Source organism: Aulonocara sp. 'chitande type north' Nkhata Bay, linkage group LG11 (assembly GCF_057382095.1).
Source record: "Aulonocara sp. 'chitande type north' Nkhata Bay isolate Kocher_YH1m ecotype deep benthic linkage group LG11, A_spYH_male_GT1.1, whole genome shotgun sequence".
NCBI lineage: Eukaryota > Metazoa > Chordata > Actinopteri > Cichliformes > Cichlidae > Aulonocara > Aulonocara sp. 'chitande type north' Nkhata Bay.
In genome coordinates, this window is record NC_141354.1 from 10,389,425 (window position 1) to 10,412,371 (window position 22,947).

General features: G+C 42.9%; 1 protein-coding gene across 3 annotated transcripts in view; it reads right to left on the minus strand.

Annotated features, from left to right (window-relative positions):
* The window catches only part of zfpm2a (zinc finger protein, FOG family member 2a), a 121,511-nt gene that overhangs the window by 68,460 nt on the left and 30,104 nt on the right, over positions 1-22,947 (minus strand). For all 3 annotated transcript variants that reach the window (XM_086310506.1, XM_086310507.1, XM_086310505.1), the window contains 2 exons: positions 21,334-21,492; positions 14,106-14,207 (listed from right to left, as the gene is read on the minus strand). In XM_086310506.1, the coding sequence (XP_086166632.1) occupies positions 14,106-14,207; positions 21,334-21,492 (261 nt within the window). The remainder of the gene's footprint in view (positions 1-14,105; positions 14,208-21,333; positions 21,493-22,947) is intronic.

Here is a 22,947-nt window from a genome sequence, read left to right on the forward strand (position 1 = left end):
CTTTAATTTGTCATCTGTCCGTAATTCAAGGCTCCAACTGAAATATTCGTCCACCCTATACTTTAAAATTCAATGACTGATTCGCATTTTAGTACAAATGTTTTTATTAATGCACAAGACGTTCAGACCTGAATTTTCTTAATATAATTTCTGGCCTGGAGTGGGGCCTCTGCTAATGGTCAGAAATGACAAATGACATCATCATCATCTCGCTGAAGCATATTAACATTTGTTAAAGAACCGGGATCCGCTCGAGGTATTTTCCATGTGAATTTAACTTCTGTAACTAGTTCAAAGAACAAACTTACTTTGAGGAAAAGAAATTACCCGCAGCACTAAAATAGCCATTCCAGTCTGTGGTCTACTTCACCTTTATCCAGTTAGTGCGAGTATATTAACAGTAAAGGCAGATGTTGCGGGAAAAACAAGGAACGACAGAGTCGAAACAAGAGGGGAAACTGTGCTTGAGCGCCGCACAACAGGCGATCCTTCTTGATATCAAGCAGCGCCTCTGAATCAAGGCAAACAAATGTCTGCTGTTCAAAGTTCAATAACCTGTGCGTGGCAATTCACAGATGTCCTACTGAATCCAAGTCATCTCCACTGATAGGCCATGCTATAGAGCCAGCAAATGGGCTATAAATTAATATACCATGAGAGCGGCATATGGGGTGAAATGGAACGCAGTGTATCAGTTCAACAAAAGGTGCCACATCTTTAAAGCAGATATGTGATATGAAATTTTACAGCTGAAGGAGAAATGTCACAGAGCTTTGATAAGAGAGCAACGAACTTTCTCCCCCCTCCTACCCAAACCCTATTATCAGGTCCAAGTGAGCAAAATGCATCATTTATAACCCAGAGCCCACACTATTATCTTTGAAAAAGGCACTTGTGTTAACACAACTGCGGACCCCCACCACCAGCAGCACCACCACCTCGTCTTCCTCTGTCCTCACCCCGCCCCTCCGCCCTCCCCAAACCCGCCCTAACCCTGCCTACATGTGGCCGCGCTTGGCCTTGAGCAGCGGGGAGAACGTTTGCTGGGGAGCAAGTTTCCAGGCCACAGCGGGAGGGGGGGTGGGAGTGTGGAGGGGGTGAAGGAGAGAGGGCTTAGTAGGGGGGATTCACCCCTTCAGGTCAGGCTTGTTTTCAGGCAGTGGATGGCTTGAGGGGAAAGAGTTAAACAAGCCAAAGGGATTAGGGCATTTTAGCTGTGACACTCCACACAGGCTGAGCAGGGGGCTAGGGGGTGGCTATGGAGGTCGTTCGGATGGAAGTCTCCGAGCCTCTAGTTGTTGATACATGCAACAATGCCCATGAAGTACCGTTTTTTAAAAAGACAGATGTAATTATGGGTGTTTCAACTCAGTCTCCTGATAAGACGACTGATTGCACACATTATGCTTTTTACAATATCCGCTCTAAAACCTAACCTGACTTAGATTTAGGCTGCGCCAAATAATTATGTTTAAGGTGAGGCAGCTAGCACACATTGTTAAGGCTGGGGAGAGGTTTTGTTTAAAATAAAGAGAGCATCTTATCTGCTTTCTTACTGTTTTTGCCTTTTAGGGTAGACCGAGTTACAGATGAAAAAGAGGGACAGTCGAAAAACCTGAAATAACTGTACATGTGCAACAAGTCAGATTAGTAATTTTTGCCCTGCACATGAGCATGCTGTTTGAATGTGGGAAATCTGAAGTAGGCAAGCGTCCATGTAAGTAAGGTAAGTATTTCATGTCACCATGTCATTTTCATGTGGTTTTTTCACTGTTTAACTTGAAGTGGGATCATTGTCATCTTCATTCTGTGCTTTAAAGGCTAACGTATGTCATGCCGTGGTGTCATTCAAGGTTAATGGACAATTAAGAGTAATGTGCAGTGTGGCCAGCAGGCTAAAAGCGAGATGCAATTTCTCAACTGTACCTGTGGTAGAATCCAGTTGCACTGAATAGTGTTTAGTTGAATTGTTTAACATTGCTGGTTAAAAGTCATACATGTGGTTGAATGTAAAAATCGCTGATTGAAGCCAGAACCACGTATGCCACCACTGTGAATGACAGCCTAATTCAGTAGATGAATGAACTACTGTTATTTTTAATGGTTTAGTAGGCTATTGTTATGTGGTTGTAGCCTCCAGTGTTATTATTACTGTTTGCAATTGCTCTTTAAATGAATAAGTTTAAAAAGTTGCTCAATAGAAAGAAAATAATGAATTGAAATACAATTAAATATTTGTGCGTATGCAATTCCTGTTCAGCATTTTACAAATTACTGTTGCTCAATAAATACAATTAATTAAAATCATATATTTTTTTGTTGACTTAAGTTTTTTAAAGGCTTTTTTATTTGCGCTGAATTGCTTAGGTAGCATTGTGGATGGGTGTTTCAAGTGCACCATGCTACTGCTTTATGTATACCCAGCATGGATACACTTAAAACATCCATGCACGTTGGAAACCATAAACTACTTAAGGATATTGTTATTTAATATTACCTTTGTAGTGTAGGAAGGAAGGAAACATCATATGAAAATTAAACTTGTTTTCATTCGCTAGCTTTGGTGTGGTAGTACCAAAAGTAAAACGAGTACCAACTGCATTCAGTCTACCTCATGTTTATGGCTATAGGTAGCATCCAGTTAGCATAGCTTGTCATAAAGATGGAAAGCAGAGCAAAACCTAGCCAGCTGCTTCAAGGTGGATTTAGTTTAGTTCAGTTTTCCCAAATATTTTTTTCCCTGTTTCCAGGCTCCATGGTAACCTGTAACCATAGACTGTATGTAAAAAGTGGACATAGACTTAGCTTGGTTAGCAATTGGCATCTGTAGACTTTCTAGCTGTATCGCACAGATACAGATACCTGCTAGTTAGTAAGTCACACTCAAAATAGCCTTTTGTTTGTGAGAATTTCACACAGCAAAATTGAAGCACGGGCCTCTTGGACAGGGTTAGTGCAGCTATTCATTTGTGTTCAAATTGCATGACAATGTGGTCTAGTTCGATGACTCGAAATAACTGAGGTGAAGCTTTCAGAACAGATACCAGCTGTATCCACCTATGTTGGCCCCTAGTACTGAAAACAGTTTTGTCTCTTTTACTGAGAGAAATATCTTTAAGTCTTAATATAAAAAAGTTAAGAAAAAAGTCTGGGGGATTGGTTTGATTTGGAGGTGGCCTCTAGTGGCCAAGTGAGGAAATGAACTCTGTTTGGAACTTAAATTAAGTGTGTTGAGCTTTCAGCCACGGAGGTAGCCACTTTATTGCAAGTTGTGGAAGTAATCCTAGGGATACCGGACATAGTGTTTATGTGGGGATCCAAGACTAAGGGTCTTTTCATACTCATGATTTTTGATATCGTTTTTAAACTGCAGCAATTAAAACAACAAAGAAAAAGGGAACGTTTAGAAAAGTATAGCGGCATGTGTGCACACACTCACTCACACATACAAAAGTTTCAGTCCTCTAGTACATTATCAACACAGAGACTGGTGTTTGGTGTCATTGAACAATTGAAATATACCAGCTGTCAAGCACGCCGTCTCATCAAAAGCCAGGCGAAGTTAGCAGGAGGCTGGCTGACAACAATCTCTGAGACATCCATCTTTAGAGAAGCAGTGCAATTTCTATTGATAGCATGTAAAGCGAGACGGGAAAACTTAAAGAATGACTGTCCTCGCGCAGAGATATCGCCGTATCGCCGACAACATCTAGAGGACACACACCACTCATGCTGGAATCTGATTATTTTAAATGCTTTTCTTTAAAATTTCAGAACCATCAAAAGGACATTACTCTACCTGAGTGTGTCAGGACGGATGAGTAAGTGATTGTATGTGAATAGGGAATGCACGCACTCGAGACAGAAGGATAACAAGATTTTAGGAGCAGAAGAAAGATGCTGTTCTGTTGGTTCAGTCTTGTCACAAACTGTGTCATAAAGAGTTATACTTTTCCATAACTATAGGTGGAGATTGCTTTCAAAAATATGGCCGTGTAAAAAAGTACTTTAACAACTTTTTTTGTTAGCAAGGAAAACAAGTAAACATTGCTACCTTCTTGATATTCTGCAGTTAATTGACAAGGATGCTATTTTTAAAGTACTCCTGAATCTCCTCCCAAGTCAATTACCAGCCTGCAACTTCCCCTGAGTAACAGGGAATTCAGTTTTTTCTTTTTCCTGGGTGACCTAGTTGTCTTTTGTGAGTAGGTTTTAGCCGGAGCAGTTTGACAGTAAACAGATAAGATGGATTAAGCTTTTTTTTTTTTTTCATCCAGTTTTGATGTGAACAGCGTAAAAGCGGGTTAAATCATTGAGTTTCAGGAGTATTTTTAAATGCCTGGAGATAGCGCGATAAAGGAGCTAAACCTAAGACTTGGGCCGGGAAGGTCAAGGTCGCGGCTTTGGAGAGCAGCTACCCGGCGACGGGGGCCGGGTTTCGTCTCTCTCGGAGCGGGCTGAGCGCTGGAGCCGAGCCCACCTCTCATCACTCCCAGAAAAGCTACACGGAAAGGAGTGAAACAAAATCCGTCGAGAGCTCGACGGGCGGCATCAAAGAGCAGAGCACCCTTGCCTCGTGTGGGTGTGCAGAAGGGGAGCGTGTGTGTGTGTGTGAGTGAGAGTGGAGATGTGTGTATGTGTGAATGTGTGTGTTAGAGGGGTATGGGGAGGGGTAGCTCCTCTTTGCATTTTGTGTGCATGCATGAATGAGGTGTTATAGTGTGTGTCTGCCTGTGTCTGTGTGAGCACTGTAAAATATCATTCCTCCATGAGCAACTAGCTCCATAATTATGTTTTGATTATTTGCGAATGCTAAAATAAAACAGCAATTAATCTGCTGATGTAAAACAGAAAATAGAAGTGCGACGCACATATTAAACAACCCAGTTTACAGCGATATTAAAAACAAAATCACATTTTGTGAATATCATTTGTTCAACGTCCCCCCCCCCCACCAACACCCGCATCACCACCTCCACCACCACATCCTTCTCTTCCCACCTCCCCAAAGACCTGATCCGAGGCGTGCTTAACATGCGCATAGGAGCTGACAGCCGTACAGTCACGTGACGTAGCTCAGCCAATCCTGAATACATTTGAATTTTTAAGCCGCGCAGCGATGAAGCCACTTGAGCAAAAGAAAAGGTGAAGGGGCGACTGAAATAAACAAATCAGAGCGATACGCCCGGGTCGACGCGCCGGTGCAACATGCCCGTTTATCACGTGTCACATCTGGTCGACACTGAGAGGTTTGTTGTTTTGTTTCTTCCTCTTCGGTTTGGAAAAATATTTCTGAGGGGACATATTTAGACACATTTTGTGGACGTCTATTCCCCCACTGCTCCTCATGTCGGTGACAGGGGAGAGTAATCCTATACACAGGCTGCTATTGTGAAATGAGAAACTAGCCTCCTTCACTGCCAGAGACCAGATGCACCTCTCTCTCTCTCTCCTTCTCTCTCTCTCTCTCTCTCTCTCTGTCCTAATCTGTAAACGACTTAAAGGAGCCTTATCTCCGGGCTCTTCTGCTTCATTTCATGCTTGATTTACTTTAATTTGTCTGATAGGGCACAAGGATTTGGAAATGGCCCATCTTTCGGTGGAAAATGTTCTGATTTTTCTCCGGCATTGTTATGTGGAGGTTTTTGACTTTTCTCTCCCCCTCTCTCTCTCGCTCTCTCTTCCTCCTCCTCTTTCTCCATCTCTCTCCCGCTCTGTCTCCCTCCCTCTCTTTCTCTCTCCATCACCTCTCTTTTTTTTTTCCTTTTGAGGGGTGGGGGGTGGGAGGGGGGGTGGATCTTGCTCCAGTGCAACAGTCTGTTTGAGTGCATTTAGATTCGAGCTAGCACAGCACAAACAACTTTTCCATGTGGTGCGATTTTGTGATGGGCGACGGCGACACAGGAGTCGTGTTTGCCTTTCAGATCCACATTGGGCGCAGAGCAGCCGAGTGCTTCAAACCACAAAGATCTTATGTTTAAGTTAAGAGGCGACTGGCCCTCCAGTTTAGCAAGTGGGTGAGCGGCTGGCACTGATAAAGTTGCTCCACAATGAGGGACAGGGACAAGCGACATGTCTACAGATGCTTCGACTTCTTTTTTTTTTTCTTCTTCTCCTGGCGGAACTCAAGCGCTTGCTTGACTGTCTGGCTGCTCCCATCACGAAGACATTCTCCCCACTTCTATTTAGTGACTGAATGACAGTGGAGGCAGTGAGCTATGATTAGAGAGGAGCCCATATCTTACTAGATCCTGAATAATCTCCATCCCCTCCCACCAATGAGCAAGGCACAGAGGCGGCGGAGAAAGCCAGAGGAAAAATGAGACAAGAAGAATGGACAGAGCTGTTCTATGTATGCCAAGATGTCACATAGTTCCCCTGGACTCCTCTATATGCCCAGTGTGGACACAGTATAAAAAGAAAAATCAAAATTCATTCACTTTGAGTCGCTTTAACTAATCTGAGCAGTGGCAGACGTAATCAAAGAGAATTTTACATTGAAATCTGAACAGAAGAGAAAGAGACATTAACTGGAGACTTGCATTAAACAATTAAACTCATTCACAACTAGTGGTTAACTGATTGGCTTAAAAAAAAAAAAATCAATTTCCCAAACACAACGACATGAAACGTCACTAACTCCGCCTCCAACACATAAATAAATGGTTAACTACACACACAGAGGAAAAACAGAGAGGAAGAAACAGGGAAACAGGGGGGACCATTGAAATTCATCTCACAGCCTGAATTTACTTAACTGCGGGTCTGTGCGCGGTGATAAACGGAGTGATGATCCGGCAACACGTCTTTATCCATGCTTTGCTTTAATTAACGGCGGCTTGTTTGTTGAAAAGATGATTAATATGCCAATGAAAATTGCATAATTGAATACCACAACACTCGCACAATCAGGGAGGAACATGCCATTTTTTATTAACTTTTCAGTATCATTATTATTACTATTATTTGGTATTTTAATTCACTTGACAAGCGGCGCCCCTCCCCACCCCTCCCCACCACAACCACCGCCGTTAAACAGACAAAAAGACACCAAGGATGGTGGAATTGGCGTGACCGGTGGGCCACACTGGGCCCAGCTGTTCATCACCAATAGGAGGTCTTCACAGTCGGTGGTACTGCTGTGATATCAACACCTATCAGTGTGAATGCTGCACATGAGTCCGTGTGTTAGAGCAGGGACAGTGAGAGTAGAGCGGGGTTGGGGGTGGCTGGGTTGGATGCAGCTTGCATGGCACTGACTGAACTCCTGTGGCCAAGCAGAAATCTGTGAGGACACCAAAAGTAAAAGTTTGCACACGCATATGAAATGGCACACTATCTGAAGCACCGGGGACCAGATTTTTTTTCCCCTTCACAAAGCAAAATTCACGCATGAAGAAATAACTCCAAAGTCACTCGAATAAAAGTTAAAAAAAGAGGCCAAATGAAAACGACGAATTCCACAATTTGAACGAGTTTCACTTGAGCAACCCAGAGTTTACCCAGTGTTACATCCCCTGGCACAACTTGCACCAGCGTCTCCATACTAATACTAAATACACACATCAAATATTCAGCCAATTACAATGAGAGCTCTTGCAAAAAAGAAAAAAGAAAAACCTGCAATGCTATGGTGCCCGGGAGGGTAAGCATTACAGAACAAACACACTTTCAGAGAGCTAAAGAAAGACACCAGGGGTGTCGAGTCCCCCCTGGGGTGGAGGGTAGAAACAGCAACACCAACCTGCCCTTTAGGACTGTCACATTTAGCGACGATTTATGTTATTTGGACTTTTTCACATGAAGTGGAATCAAAAAGCAGCTGATTTGTGGACAAAACGCTTGGAAGTAAATGATCTTATTAAAGCCTTCTCCCACGTATCCACACAAAACTAGAACTGGATATAGTGACATCTCCCTCACATGATAAGAACAGTGATTGCATTTTTGTCCTATTTTAGATTATATAACTAACAGCCATGAAGTTCCTCCATAAAGCCTCTTAGTATAGCGGATCAGTGACTAAATTTGCATCGAGTCGATGCAGCACAGGAGTACAGTGATTTGTCTAATCTCTTGTTGCATATTTCATCGCTATAATCACACATTGTGCATTTGCGAGTGTGTACGTGGTGGTGATGGCGGTTGCGGTTGGGGGGGAAGTGGGCTGTTTTCTCCTTGCACAGGTGATGCATAGAGTACAAAGCCATCATCAACAATCTCTTAAGAAATAAATGTATTTGTTAAAAAAAGAAGAAGAAGCGGACAAATGTTTACACACAGCACTTTGATTGCAATTTAATTTTACATCGCTCAGGGCCCTGAACTCACAGAGAAGCTGATGATGGACTTTCATCATCAGTATCAGCAATCTCAGTGTCATTCATGTTTTGTGAGACTTGTCAGAAGACTTTGAATAAACCCCTGGAGGAGCGAGATAAAACCTTCCTTTTCTGCGGGAGAATTGCCATGATGCACGTCCAAATTTCTTGATTACAAGACGAAGCGGGGGGAGAGAGAGGAAAAAAAAGTAAAAAATAAATAAAAAATAAAAACCTTGAATGAAAGCCTGCGCTGAAAGTTTTCAGTTTGCTGATATAACAGTCAAGTGTGTCTATAAGTCTACTTAAAACGCTTAGGTATCAGTGGAGACAGCTGCGACACCCTCGTCTTATGATTCTGTCGAGACAGTACACTATCAAACCTTTCATACCGTTCCCAAGCTACATTTCCGGTGACAAAAGCTTTGCGAAAGCCTCCTGAAGGATTCATCTATATCCTAATATTTCCAATCCAATTTAACTGGAGCAGCCGGAGTGGTCTGAGCACTAGTTTACCAATCTTTGCTTTCCAAGACTCTGTGTGCTGAAGGCTTGAGGGGTTCAATCAATGGCGCTTTGATCTCGGCTGGAACCATAATTATTTAACATTGTTACAAGGATTTCTCTAATCCATCCTACCATTAAATCCCTTTTACACCCTCATCTTCTGCAGCCTAATCTGCATCTGGGTGCTCCGTTTGTCTCTCTCCCTCATTTCGGCTCGCCCCTCCCTCCTTGACGACACCCTGACTTTATAATGGACTTGGGTGTCGACTTAGAAAATGCCTTGTTTACTCAGAGCGACCTGATTGAACTGTGCTCAAACGGACTGTTGCTGTGTAAGAATTTAAAAGTTGTTTTTCTTAGTCGATCTGTACTTTTAAGTGCTACATAGTTTGGGTTTACTTTCAGTTCAGCTGGGACTGAATGGTGAAAGGATTCTGCAGCTATAATGCCAAGATCTGGTCACCGAGCTCAGTAATCTCAAACATTTCACATTGTGGTCCACACCACATATGACCCACTTTGACCTTAAGTGGGCTCGGCAAGTAAAAAAATCCCCTTTCTATTAGCGTAAAGACTTAATGCCTAAATTTGTCAATATAAGAAAAAGAAGAGTAATTACTACACTTTCCTCAGTTCAACATGTTTCTGTTTTTCAATGTGATAAAGAAATGCTGTTCTAGTAAATGAAGAACGGCTCTTTGGGCTTAAACTGTAAGAAATAAACGTGCTTATATTCCAGACCATCCTGTAATTGGAGGAAAGTTTTTTTGTAAACCACAGAAATTGCCCCATATTTATTAATGATTTTATTGTGGACACGTTCTTAAAAAAACAGATATTCCTGTAGTACTTTTCTGCCATTTAACTGATTATCTATTATTTTATTACTACAGTATGAATGGCTCTAGGTGAGATCTTTATCAGCATGACAAGTTGTAAAATTTATAAATATAAAAGTCCAAAATTTATCCTTCCCTTTATCCAGAGCCAGAGTATTTGCCAGGCTGATTGTGGCCCCTGGGCCTTATGTTGGACACCCCTGGTCTAGATATAACTGTCACCGCTTCATCTTCATTTTATCTTTTTTTTTGGTCAATTTTTCCACTAAGTTTCTTCAGATGAACCAAGGGAATGTCCAAGTTCATGTGACTGATGCCCAAAAGGTTTCATCCCATCTGTTTATTTTCATGATCACTTTGTCTCCCAACAAAAAACGGCCCACTGTCCTTTTGCAAATATTTGCATGTCTGTGTTTCACCACGATATAAATAGCAGCACGGGCAATCGCAAACATTTGTTGAGGCACCTGCCACAGTATCGTGGCCATCTGGTCCTCCAATTCTCCTAGCATGACATATGTGCATTAAACCTGAAATGGTTATTGTTTTTTTTTTTCCTTTTTTTTTCCTTTGGCGACTGGAAGAAGATGGATTGGCCACAGACCGTTCTAGGTTGGCTGGAGTCAAAAATGAGACTCGAGACTTTTTACATCTGAGTGAGGCTGCGTTTTCAGCATGTGCATGTTTGATGTCTTGAAAGGGGAAAAGAAGGGGGTGGATATAAATGGATATCTTTTTTCAGGGTGAAGTGTGTGTGTGTGTGTGTGTGTGTGTGTGTGTGTGTGTGTGTGTGTGTGTGTGTGTGTGTGTGTGTGTGTCCCACTGTCAGGTAGATTCTCAGATGGCCACTCCTTCAGCTGACCCCTGCCTCGCCCTGGCTGATGCCCAGCTGGCATCAGCAGCTGAGCAAGCTGGGCCATGCCGGCCGTCAGGGACAAGCCAAGAGAAGAGATTTGTGGACAAGGTGATCACATTACTTCTGTTACCACTCTGTCACACTCATCTGCCCCTTCTGCATCTCCTTCTTTACAGCGTGGCTCATTTTAAGTGTGTTTTAGGGCTGATATCTTAGATGTTGATGTCGCTGTATGCAAGTCACATCTACTTCAAATCCAGTTTAATCAGTTTGGGAAATTGGGTGTTGACATTAGCTGCAAACTGACAGCTACAGTAGATCAGCTTAATTCAATTCAAAACACTAGCATGTTTAATGCTGCTTCTAAAGTTCTCTGAGGCATTCCAGTGATATAATGTTGCACTCTGGGACAGTTTATGGGCCTTTTTTTTTTTTTAGAAAAAGGTTAAAATCTAAGCAGCTGCTAAGTCTTTCTTAGCCTTTTAAAACTCCATGTCATAATGCAGTGGAGATGATTTTTTTAGACCTTGACAGCTTGTTGTGCAGTTTCACTAATTATTCCGAGTGGAAAGTAAGCTATGCATCATTTGGCACAATGCTAGAATTGGCAAAACTATGGCAAACAATACAGTTATTTGGGGGGGGAAATGCACAAGTCTGAAACTCTTGCTAATTTTGTCGCTAATCAACGTGTTATAATCAGAGGATATCCACCTGTAGATGCTAAAATCAATCACGATCAGTTCAAAAGATGGCATTCATCATGCTTCAATCTGCAAAAAGATTGTGATCAATGGAAATGCTTTCCACTGTATCACTACAGAAATAAAATACAATAAAACTTGTTAGCACACACGTCACACTGCATGTGCACACTGTATTTATTTGCATTTGGGCAGCATAATAAACTGTGAAGGCAAACCACATCCTATTAGCAGTGGACAATACAGTGCCGTATCTGAGTATGTGCTGCTTCTTCAACTACATATTAGCTTTAATTCTTAAATTTAGAGGTCCACAGCGTAACCTAACAAATGCACACACAGACTAGACACTTGAGCTGAAACTGCAGCGAACACAATTACAGCACTCTTAACGAACCCTGGATTTTCTTCACTTTCCAAAGCGGGGTGTGGTTTACATGAGAAGGCATTTAGATAAGGATGAGAACAAGTTCATTAGCAGAGTTAGCTAGCTAACACACACCATTCCCAATTAGCCTAGAGGAGAGCAAGCGGGAGAGAATCGAGAGAGACGGAGTCAGATTCCTATCACAGGCAGTCCATGAAAATGAATAGAATAGCATGACACGCTATCTGGCAAATCAGCGGCTGATTGCGAAACACCCGTGACGAGAAATGAACACGAGACAGAAGATCAGTGTGCAGATTTGCTTAAGGACATACTTGTAGAGATGAGGGGAGAGAAAGGGAACTCGCTGGGTGTTCCACATCAGAGACCCAGCACTCTGAACAACAGAGAAGAGCCAGCTATCAGATTAATAGTGAGTCATTCAGTACGCTTCTCTGCTGTTCCAGACAGAAAGACAATCAGAGAACAGGGGCCAATCGTGGACAGCACTTGACATGAGTTACTAAAGTGGAGATGAAATGCAGGGACAAAAAAAAAGAAAGAAAAAAGTTCAATTGCAGGATGTAGATTGTAAAGGCTTTTGTTGTTACTCAGCAAAAGGGAAATGGTATGGAGGTGCTTCAATAGAATCACCAAAGCAGGTGGGCATGTTCCGAGTTAGCCCACCTCATTAAAAGGCTTCACTCTCTTTTTATGTAATGGCCATTACACGTCCTATTCAGATGCACACGCGCAGTGATTAAAAATTATCTGTTGGTGATCATAATCACAGCTGCTTAAACTTAAGCCAAAGAATAACAAAGAACTTTTGAATGCTCAACTATCTGAACATTTACAAAGAGATTAAAGGGGAGAGAGTCTACAAACTAAATAAATTTGCTTTTAATCGCTTCCAACAGGAAGTCATGTCATTTCGAATGTCCCTATCTGATTGTCTGATTCCCCCTCTTTATTCAAATTATAACATGCCCATCTGACTTTTCCAGCACAATGGGAAAAATTAAAAAGGGAAATGACCTTTCATGGCAGCCATGATGAAAGAGTGAATGGCATTATTATGCGCCAAGATTAATTTCGGTCTACTCCACAGTGCCCATTGAGAAAACACACGAGGGGGGCACGGGTGCCTTAGTCGCTCATTAATTGGTAGGTGTATCATAGAGATGTCAAAAACAAGATGATTATAAACCGATGACCCGGCTGCGAAGCGCACACAATACGCTACAATATGAAAGCTTGTTTGCTTAAAGTTGGGTGCAGCCAGGTGCTAAGTGTCATTTTTCCGGCAGCAATACAGCAGAGATTGGGCCACAAGTGTCCAAGTCCTCTGATAAGTTGGAACCACTCATGCTGCGGTTTAGCAAAACATGAAATGGGCATCATGTCTCACATCACTTCCCCTGCAGTTCAGCTGTCCTCGCTGTATGCAAAGAGAAAGTTTACTTCAAGTCCCCCTCCTCTCCCTCCCCACTGCCTGTCCAGCAGTGTGTTTCTGAGCCTCTAATTCTCATTCTGATGGCTAAGTAGAAGGGGGAAAGCATAATTACAGTCAGTCATACATCCAGTCATGCTACATCCATCCCTCCTTTTCAAAGCAGTATTTTTAAGCTCAGCATTTCTTGCCAAAAAAGGGGGCCTTTTTTTTCCCTCTGCATGTGATGCCTTCTTTTTGTCATGGCCCCCATAGTTCTGAGCTGACCCCCTCAGCCCTGTCTCCTGACTGATCACAGTGATGGTTTATTACTGTCGTCCCGGCGCTCTTATCTTTAGCCAGCAATGCTCATTTCCTTCCCCAGATTTAAATGCAAATGTGAAATTTAATGATAAATGCATTATCTGATAGGTGCGATAACACTGATTCACTGTCAGTATAAAATACACACCCCGGGGGGCTTCGAGCTAGCAAGCACAACTTGCCCAAATCCACTTTTTTCTCCCGCTCTCCCTTTCTTTTCTCTCCCCCCCCCCCAAAAACGCATGTACCTGCAATAAATTCTTGAGGTCATTTTATGCATTAAAAGGAATCACATTTTGTGTGTTCAGCAGTGCGGGCGCAGGCTATTGCTGAGCAGTAATTGCCGTGCAACTATCTTGTTCAATGTATTATCCATCATTTTGATGAAGTTACTTTTACTAAAAGGGCAAACAAGATAAAAAAAAAAGTGTTGTAAACTCTTCAAAAGCTGCGTCTGCATTGCATTATTCAGTTCTTTAAAAAAAATGTCTTTAAGGAAGCAGTTGTCGACAATTTAATTTACTGTTAACCGAATGGTGGCTTCACGTACATTTCAAGCGAGCAGCAGACTTCTGACACGATTGTGTAGCTATATAGTTACTATACAAGGCAATCATTTTTAGAAACAATAATATTTTATCCCCTTTATCACCTTCCCTCGAACTACACCGCATGCCTTTCAGTTACTCAACAATAACTTTATCAAATGACCCCCGAAAGCCTGTCTTGTAAAGTAATACTCATGCTTTTCTTACTTGGACCATCCCATTCCTCTGGCCCCATGGCAGCGTGCCTGCTCTTCTCCCCCTGCCCATCCATCTCCGACTCTCCTGCCTCTCGATTGCCATCTTCCTCTCCTGTAAGTAAAAGAGGGAAAAAAGCACTTTAAGTCCCACAATGCACACAAGACCCAAAGTGAACAGCACTCTCTCCAAATTTAATGTTTGGACACGTAATTTAATGAATCGTTGCATTATGCAGACTTTGGTTTTTTAACATCTTCTCCCTGTACCAGTTAAGTGTCACAATGTGACGTGTGTGTTTCCGTGTATGATTTTGTAAAAGTGCATTCACCACATGCAGCTGCACACTTTTATGTAAAAAGGAGTTCCCATGAGTGCTTGCAGGAACAGGAGGAAGCCCAATGGAACAGGAAGGAAAGCAATGTGTGGGAGAGAGGTGGCTATTTATTACCGTTTGATCTATTGTGGAGGGAGCTAGAATGTGTGTTATAGGATGTAGGGGCTGATTTACAGTCCCAAGGCTCACACAGACCATGCTAAGGGATATTTGGGTATCTCTCTCCAGGATGTAAGTGCTTAAAGACCTTGTTTTACAAAAAAAAGAAAAAGACTAGACGCTCTCACTGTAGACGCACTTACTGTAAAAGAAAATCTATTTTTGCATGTCTACGGTAAGCACAGTTTGTACTCAAAAGTTTATAGGCACATAAATCAGAGCTTAGTAGGTGCCCCAAGTGTGGTGCTCTAAATAAATCCAATGTGGCTGACACAGTGGTTGGTGTCTCTTCAGACTCGGGCAGGTAAGTTTCAGCAAACCTGCTTGGGGCTGATGGTTTGTGGAGGTACATTCCTCTCACTTTTGTCACCCCATCTTTTTCATTCCTTTGATGTTTTAAACCCAACAGTGAATGGTCAAGGACAGGCCTGGATTGCTCCAGTGGCTTACTACACGCCACCACAAGGGAAAAACAGGGGCGGGAGAGGGCATGTAGATTTAAATACAAATATATGACGACAGGACAACCTATACCTTATGCAGCAAAGCTAAATATGAATATATTGTAACCACACCTGCCTCTGTTCTTCGCCCCCCACAGTTCCCAAAAAAACACATTTCTGAGTCTTAGTTATCAACCTTCAAGTGACAACTGCCACAGGACACACACTACGTCACTCCAGCGCCGGCCATCCTCAGTCGGGTTAATCTCCAGATCAAGCACATACTCTGTGCTTGTTTAGCTTTTTTCCCCTTTTTTTGACGTGGCTCACTTCAAAGAGAGCGGCAAACATTGCCAAAAGGATGTCAGCTTTCTATCTCCCACTAAAATAGAAGATGTGTGCACGAAGAAAAAAAAGCGATACTGTAGGGAAGTCTGCAGAAATGTCCTACTTACAGTACATGAGGTCATTATGACCCACTTTTGCTTATGCAAGTGTCTGCTTGGGCTGGCAATTTCTTCCCCCTGCTCCTCCTCTCTCCCAGTATATTATCACGGAGCCCACTCAACTAAATTCCCCCACTATTTATTGTTGGGCCTGGAGAACCTCTTTAGCATACCAGGCTCGTATTATGACGAGGATAACAAAGGCGTATATCAACAGTTCCTTCCAATGGAGCGCAGTTTGAAGAAAAAAAAAAAAAAGCTGGTGAGATAACATTAAAGGCACTACCTTGATCTCAGGCGAACATGTTAAGCCCTGTAACGAAACGTATTGGAAGTGTTTAATTACAGCCCGGGAAATGAAGCTACAAGATGATTCCTTAATTAAGCAGTGATTAAGGATTTTCTGCCTTCTATCTAACACAGTTTGCAGTGCATTTTAAACACAATCGCCCAGGCAACCTCACAGGGAACAATGTCACAGGGCTTTGATGAAGTTTCCTGCACAAATGTCACTAGGAAGAAAAAAAGGCGAGCAGAGGAAGCAGTGCTGGAGCAGCACTCCTTTGCTTACAGTACAGTCAGTGAGATAAAACCTGGAATACAGAGAAATGTCGAGATCCCCCCCCCCCCGCCCCGGATTTTAAAACAACATGGAAATGGATTGATTGAGGTGCTCCATTTCATTCACCGAGGTCCAATCTGAGTAATCGAGCCTCTGCTTTGTTTCATCATTTGAATTGAAACCCCTCTGCAGTCTTATCAAAGGGGACAGATTGTCAATGATCATCCTCTACATTATCGCCTAGATCATAATTTACATCTGGCTTAGGTTCCTTTCCCCGCACGCTCAGATGGATATACTTGAGGCTGAGTGAGAGAAAGCTGAGGAGAACAGAAGGGACGGGGAGGGCTGGGGAGGCGAGGCGGCCTGCTGGGTTCTGGGTTGGCGGGCATGCGAGAGGAGCCAGTGAGCTGTTAAAATCAGCTCTATCGCTGCTCTATCAAAGGACAGCTCTCTAGCCAAATCGCAGTCACATGCAGCGTGCCACACATTCAGGTCAATAAGCTTATAGGCGATTTACACAAACAATTCCTCGAGCAAGGTAGCAACAAAGTCATATTGGCTTTTTCCCTCCCTTTTAGCATTGTCTCTGCCGAGGAAGCCCTTGAAAATGTCAATCTCTCGCATGCGACTTTAAGGAGCTCAGGGCACTCTAATCCTGACCACTGAGTCCTGAGACAGGTTGCAATTTCTGCAAGATGGTGTATAAGTATTTTTAAGTATTCCTATGGGATTGCAGAGTTCTATAGGTTACCAAATCCCGGGCTCGATGACTTTAACCCAGTGTCGCATTTCTAAACCCATCACATGCTTCCTGGTGTTGGAGCTTGGCGATGATTTTCAAAATGTAATATCAGGAGGGCTATGCCTGCCCCCGTCAGCATTGTTGATATTGCATATTTGGCTGCTGATGCAGATTGCGTCACATATACAGATAAAGTCAATTCAAGGAAGCAACCTTTTTCACCAAAGTCAAGCATAGCTGTAAGACTTCTCTGCTATCTGAAAAATAGGTCTGAATTGCATGCAATTTGTGGCAGGCAGAGCACTCCAATGGAGGGAGGCTATTAGTGAAATGCCTTGCCACTGTCTCTTTAAATGCCAATAAATTCCCATCATTACAGAATCTGGCAGTTTTCCTCCCTGTCTGCAGCCTGGGTCTTTATCTCGCTCTGCCTCAGTCTCTGAGCATGTAGATCTGGCCCAGTTAGATTGTCATACTTAACAAACATTAATGATTAATTTCCTCCACTGAGTCAAATGGGGCTAAAGGGATGACTCGATTCATCTTATCGCACCACAAATTAGCATTTCCCCATATTCTCCAGCATCAACTGTGCATTAAAATTCCACATTTACCATTCTGGGCACTGGCAGCTGTGGTGAAAGAGCCAAGGAGATCTTCCTCCCGTGTTGCTGGAGATTCAGATTACTTCTGTGTCGCACAAAGAATAATTAATTGTGCCACTTTCTCCTTGTTACTGTACATCTGTGGCTGCCGCAAGTCAAATTACTCACCGAGAGGTTATTCGAAAGTTCAAGGTGTATTTTTTTTTTTAATTATTTACCGTGTTAAGTCCTTTGCTTTCACTTTTCACTTCAACTGTGATAGAATATTTCTGCCCCCATTGTTTCTGTAATTCGAGGAGAACGGCACAAAAGAGTGCAAATTTTCACGTTTAACTTGATGTATCTTGACACCCGCAACAACCTCAGAAACGAACTGAAAAAAAAAAAAACAACCCTCGTGTAATGTAACTTCAAGAAAAGCTGTTTTACGTCGAGGAAATGAGACACGTGAAATGACATGTAAATTTACTGTCAGTGCTAAGTAAGGAAGTCATTTGTCATCAGACAAACACTTGGAACGCTCAGAGGGAACAGCTTGTGGCAACACCCTGTGCTGAACTTCACAGATAGCCAACAATAAAAGAGGGGGTGAAACAGCAAGGTGAAATTTCACAATTTCAGTAAAAAAAGATGCCACTCAGTGTATATAAAAAAAAGGTATCTTTCTCACAATTATGGAGCCAGGTGTGTCAAGAGAGTATAAATCTTTTCTGTGGGAGCGAGCGTGTTCATCTGTGGGGTTCTTCACAAGCACAGCTCCATAAATGTGAAATTGACCGAGCAGGAGAGGTTGTTTGAGGTAAAAATTCTTGTTTAATAGCAAGGGAAAGCCAAGGTTATTTCTTTAGATGTGTGCCTTTCCCCCTTCCTCATAGAAGTCTTGAAAGGGAGGCAGACCCCCTCTAAAATGCCATGTATATTAAAAACAGTGTTCAATCTCTCTGGGGTGCTACTATTCCACCAAGCTTGTTCATTTTCAGAGACATTATTCTGAGCTGAACTGACAGGGGGCTGCTCATACCTGTAACCGTATATCCACACGATTCAGGGCTGCCCATTACTGACGATCATGACGCATTATGCGAGGGATTAAATTGTGTAGCTGGTCAAAATAGGTCTAACTTGAGTACTTCATGTGCAGCTGGATAGTCCCATCAGTGATAAAGCACTGTATTTTAATTCTTGATCACTGAATTGTGTATCCAAAATAAAACATTAACTTGCAGAGTATTGAATGAAGCTGTCTAATAGAGGCATTGGATTGGAGTAATTACCTGGGATGATGTGAAAGACATGTTCTTGATATACAAATTTAGCTTTATTTTAATAGATTCTGTCTGTTTGAACTTTTTTTTGACTCCAAAAACAAAATAATAAAATCACTCCTTCCTTTGTTAAACTGGACATGTGCGACCACTGGTGAGGCCTAACAAAAGGACAATGCTGTGTTTAAATGGGTCATAAGTCAGAGGGCTTAGGAAGCACTGATGCAGGACTAATCATTTCTACTGTTTGTCTGAAGAAGAAAAAAAAAGATGATCCTAAAAGCATTTTTGTCATTTCTGTTGCCAATGTCAAGCTAACAGGCCCTTGTGTGTGTGTGTGTGTGTGTGTGTGTGTGTGTGTGTGTGTGTGTGTGTGAGTGAGAGAGAGAGAGAGAGAGAGAGAGATGCCAACAGCACCTTACAAGCTAAATCAATGAAAGGGCCAAAACCCAGTGAGAGCCACAGCACTATTAACTAAACAGGTCAGGGAGTCAACCGTCACCTAATTTTGAGGTTCCTGAGCCTCAGACCAAGATGGGACGTCAAGGTGCTCCACGCACTTATCTGGGGAGTCCCTTTTCTGCAAGGGTAAGGCAAATGGCTGAGTCTTTGGTGGCATTCAACTTCTTGACCTTTGCGCCTTTAAGCGGCTTTGCTACTTCACCGCACTCTGATCAAAGTTAATAAGTGCTTCATATGTTAATGAAAATTGGTACTCCTCTTTGTGTTCCTACAGCTTTTTAATACCTATTATAGACTGAAACTTTTAATGGAGGTTTTAGGTCCCCCTGACAAGCCCATTTCAGAGAGTGACTACACAGATACAAGGCTAAGCTAAGACCAGAGAGTCACTGCTCAGTGGAGGAACCTTACACGGGAGACCTTATTCTCCGGGAAGCAGCAGAAGATAAAGGCCATGGGATGAGTGGCTGCTTTAAAACCCACGTTCAAGTCCGCACAGGGCTAATTACAGCACGCCATCACATTTGAGAGGGTTTAGTTAATCAAGGGGGGCTCTCTTTTGCCTCCTATAGTCGAGGAATAACACACTTAAACCATTTAATGCCGCCAGGATTGCGTCCCGTTTAATTCAAGGCAGTTTCACATAAGTGGGGTAAATTTAAGCCACTCTGACATTAGTTTTAAACAGATCTAATTGAGGAAGGGATCATGGGAAAGTGGCTACACCTGATGATTGCACACAACTTGGCACTAGGAGAAAAGAAATTTGGATAGTACATCATTTGGGTCTTATGAGGCAATGGGAGACTTAGCTACTGTAAGCTGAGATAGCAAAGTCATACAAAAAAAATCGGACTAGTAAGGCTCGTGCATGACAAGGAACAGATTAGAAGTGCTCAGGGAAAGTACTATTTGACATTATGGATTGGTATTTTGTGTTGTCTTTATTCATAAACAGGGAAAGGAGATTTGAGCCCCGGCTCCTTAAACAAAGGGAATACCAAATGGCACTGACAAGGTTCTTTGAAAATTTTCAGAAGTTGTACTACTTTTTTTTTTCTTGTAACCACCAATACGCGCCATCTATTTCATAGCTGCTGGGTTATTAGAAGTATATGCCTCGCACTTTGAAGTTTGAGTGGGGACACATTACGGAGGAGACAAAGGGTGAAGCGGCCGAGGCGTCTCTGGTAATTGCAATTTCTGAACAATTGCGCCGTTCAACTTTTCCCGGAGAACAAAAGGAAAACATTATTGATACGATTACCGGGGCATAGCCTACCTGAAACATGAAAGATTTATTTTTTTTCCTTCAATAATGTAATCCCATGAGGCACATCAGTTTAGAAGTGTGGAGAAATAATTCTAAACAAATTTCCCTTTGAAAGGAGGGCGAGGAGGCAGACATTCAAAGCATCGGTTCTTCATTAAAAAGTCAAATTTGCGGCATCCGAGCGTCAGTAAGAGCGGGGACACCTGGGGTAGCGAACGCCACGCAACCGGAGGCTAGGAAGAGGCGGCGGCGGTGGGGTTGGGGGTGGAGGTTCTGGGCTGGGTTGCGGTGGTTGGGGGGAGGCGGGACAGGTCTGTCATCTTCACACTGTAACCTGAAGCAGGCCACAAATTAGCTCCTGTGATGGCACGGTGTGACCGAAATGAAACAAACACACAAAGAAGCAGTCTAATTGAATTGGAGTTCAAAGAGGACTCGGGCGCATTTGGCGACGCTGAGGCGCTTTATAGTGCTGGACCTCCGAGCAGTAGCAGGTGCTGCTGAGTGTTCACAGAGCTTTAGCGCCGGCTCAAAGGGAAGCGCTACGCTCTCCAGTGCATTGGTGCACCGTAGCACACCTTCACAGCACTATCACAGAGGGAGAGCCAGTGTTGCTGGTGCCATCTCCATCTCAGATCAAACCACTGCTCTTGGGTGGATTGCTGGGGATCAAATATCAAAAATGGATAGTCTCAACTCCAGGCAGTGATGCGGGAGAAATTCTCAGACGGACACAAGTTCTGCCAGGTTTGATTTGAACATGTTGAGGAATTTTATTAGACACAATTGGCAGGAGTTTAACTTACTTTTTGATGCTCAGCATTGGGGCGGGCACAGCGTATTGTCCCATATTAGGCGTTTAAAAAAAGGAAAAGATGGCTGAACGCTGCATGAGGAAGCCCGCCTGTGAAGTTTCGGTTTTGGCCGAGTGCGGGACGCTCACCTTTGTTGCAGAAGTACTCCATGTCTTCGCAGCTTATGTTCTCAGTCTCAAACTCGGCGGTGAAGTTCTCCTCCACCGAAAACTCATCTTTGGCCAGGAGCTCATTCTCCTCGGAGACGCACTCCTCCTCCTCTTCCTCCAGGCCATCCTCCAGAGGACCTGAGGGAACAGGCACACATATGTACACAGAGACACACACACAGACACACAAGGGAGATGTTCAGCAATTTCATCACACCCTTCAGGCTTTCAAGAATCAAAATCTTGTCTCTCCTTGTTTCCGGTGCTGCAATAATACAAATTCAAAGCACTGCGCAACATTGCGTGGTCTAAGCGCCGTATGCATACACGTTCAGAGATTCGTACAGGCTAAAGATAAAGCCACCCCAATAAACACTATTATTTTACCACCGTGCTTCACATCAGTGTTTCCATTATTCCTATTGAAAAAAATCCCCTTGAGACTTTTTTTTTCCAGAAAAACAAGCTGACATGCAGCCAAGGTGAGCGCTGATGTTAATCCCGCTACCTGCAAAACAAAACCTCACACAGATGGAGAGAGGGAAGGAGAGAAGGGGGGCAAGAAAAAAAAGTTCCTTTGCAGACTTTTCACACAGGCATCAGCATGGGAGGAGGAAAGAAAATACTTTTATTAATTTGTTAGCCTTATCACAGGGTACAATGTTGATTTTCCATTTACATTCCATGCCTCCGGGTAATACACCAGTGCAATCTTAAAGGAGACACTTTTCCGTGTGATTAATTTTTTCCCCCCTCTGTGCAATATTATTTCTTTAAATCTAAATGATTTCAGAGGTTTTTTTTTTTTTTGCTTGTAGCTGTACATCTCTTTTGGTATTTGCATATTACCATTTTGCTTCAATCAAGGGTGTTGATGGAATTACTGTACTGCCACCTGAATTGTATTAGTTCTGAAAACATCTCACCCGGCATTTGAATGTTATTAAGATAATACGCATCGCGCACACCTCTCTCCTTTTTCTGCCAAAACATGCCCGCAAAGTCCCCGCATGACATACCAAAAGCGAAAAAGACTGGGGGAGCCCTTCTGGTTTAAGTTTAGTTTAATATTTGAGATGATGCACTCTGAGAAAAACCTGCATAAGCCCCATGAAAAAAACCCAAAAAACACTCCTTGCTCCTTCTCGAGTCGTGTATAAAGTGAACAATCATGTCGAAAGTGCTGCTGTCACTGCCAGCTAGATGAGGATGCTGTCTCTGTTTCTGCCTCTCGTGCATCCACCTAGAGCTCAAACAGAGCGCACTTACATCCTCTCCACACCTTTCAGTCTGTTTGTTCTATTGTAGCAGGAGCGAGCCCCCTCAGCTTTAATAAAGCAATAATTTCACTTCAGAAAGTGGGGCTGGTGTGCCTCTCCTGTTTCTCTTTCTTCTTGCGACGAGTCTCACAAAAGACCCCCCTGATGTCCACAAACTGCTTGCTCTTTTCATTAGTCTTATAAATTACTCCTTTGTAGAAGCCAACATCTGCAGGAGCCCCGGACATGAAAAGAATTAGCACGCGGATCTCTAATAGACACTGCAGAGGCAGAGTGCCGCTTTTAAATTAGGATACAGTTTTATGATCTTATC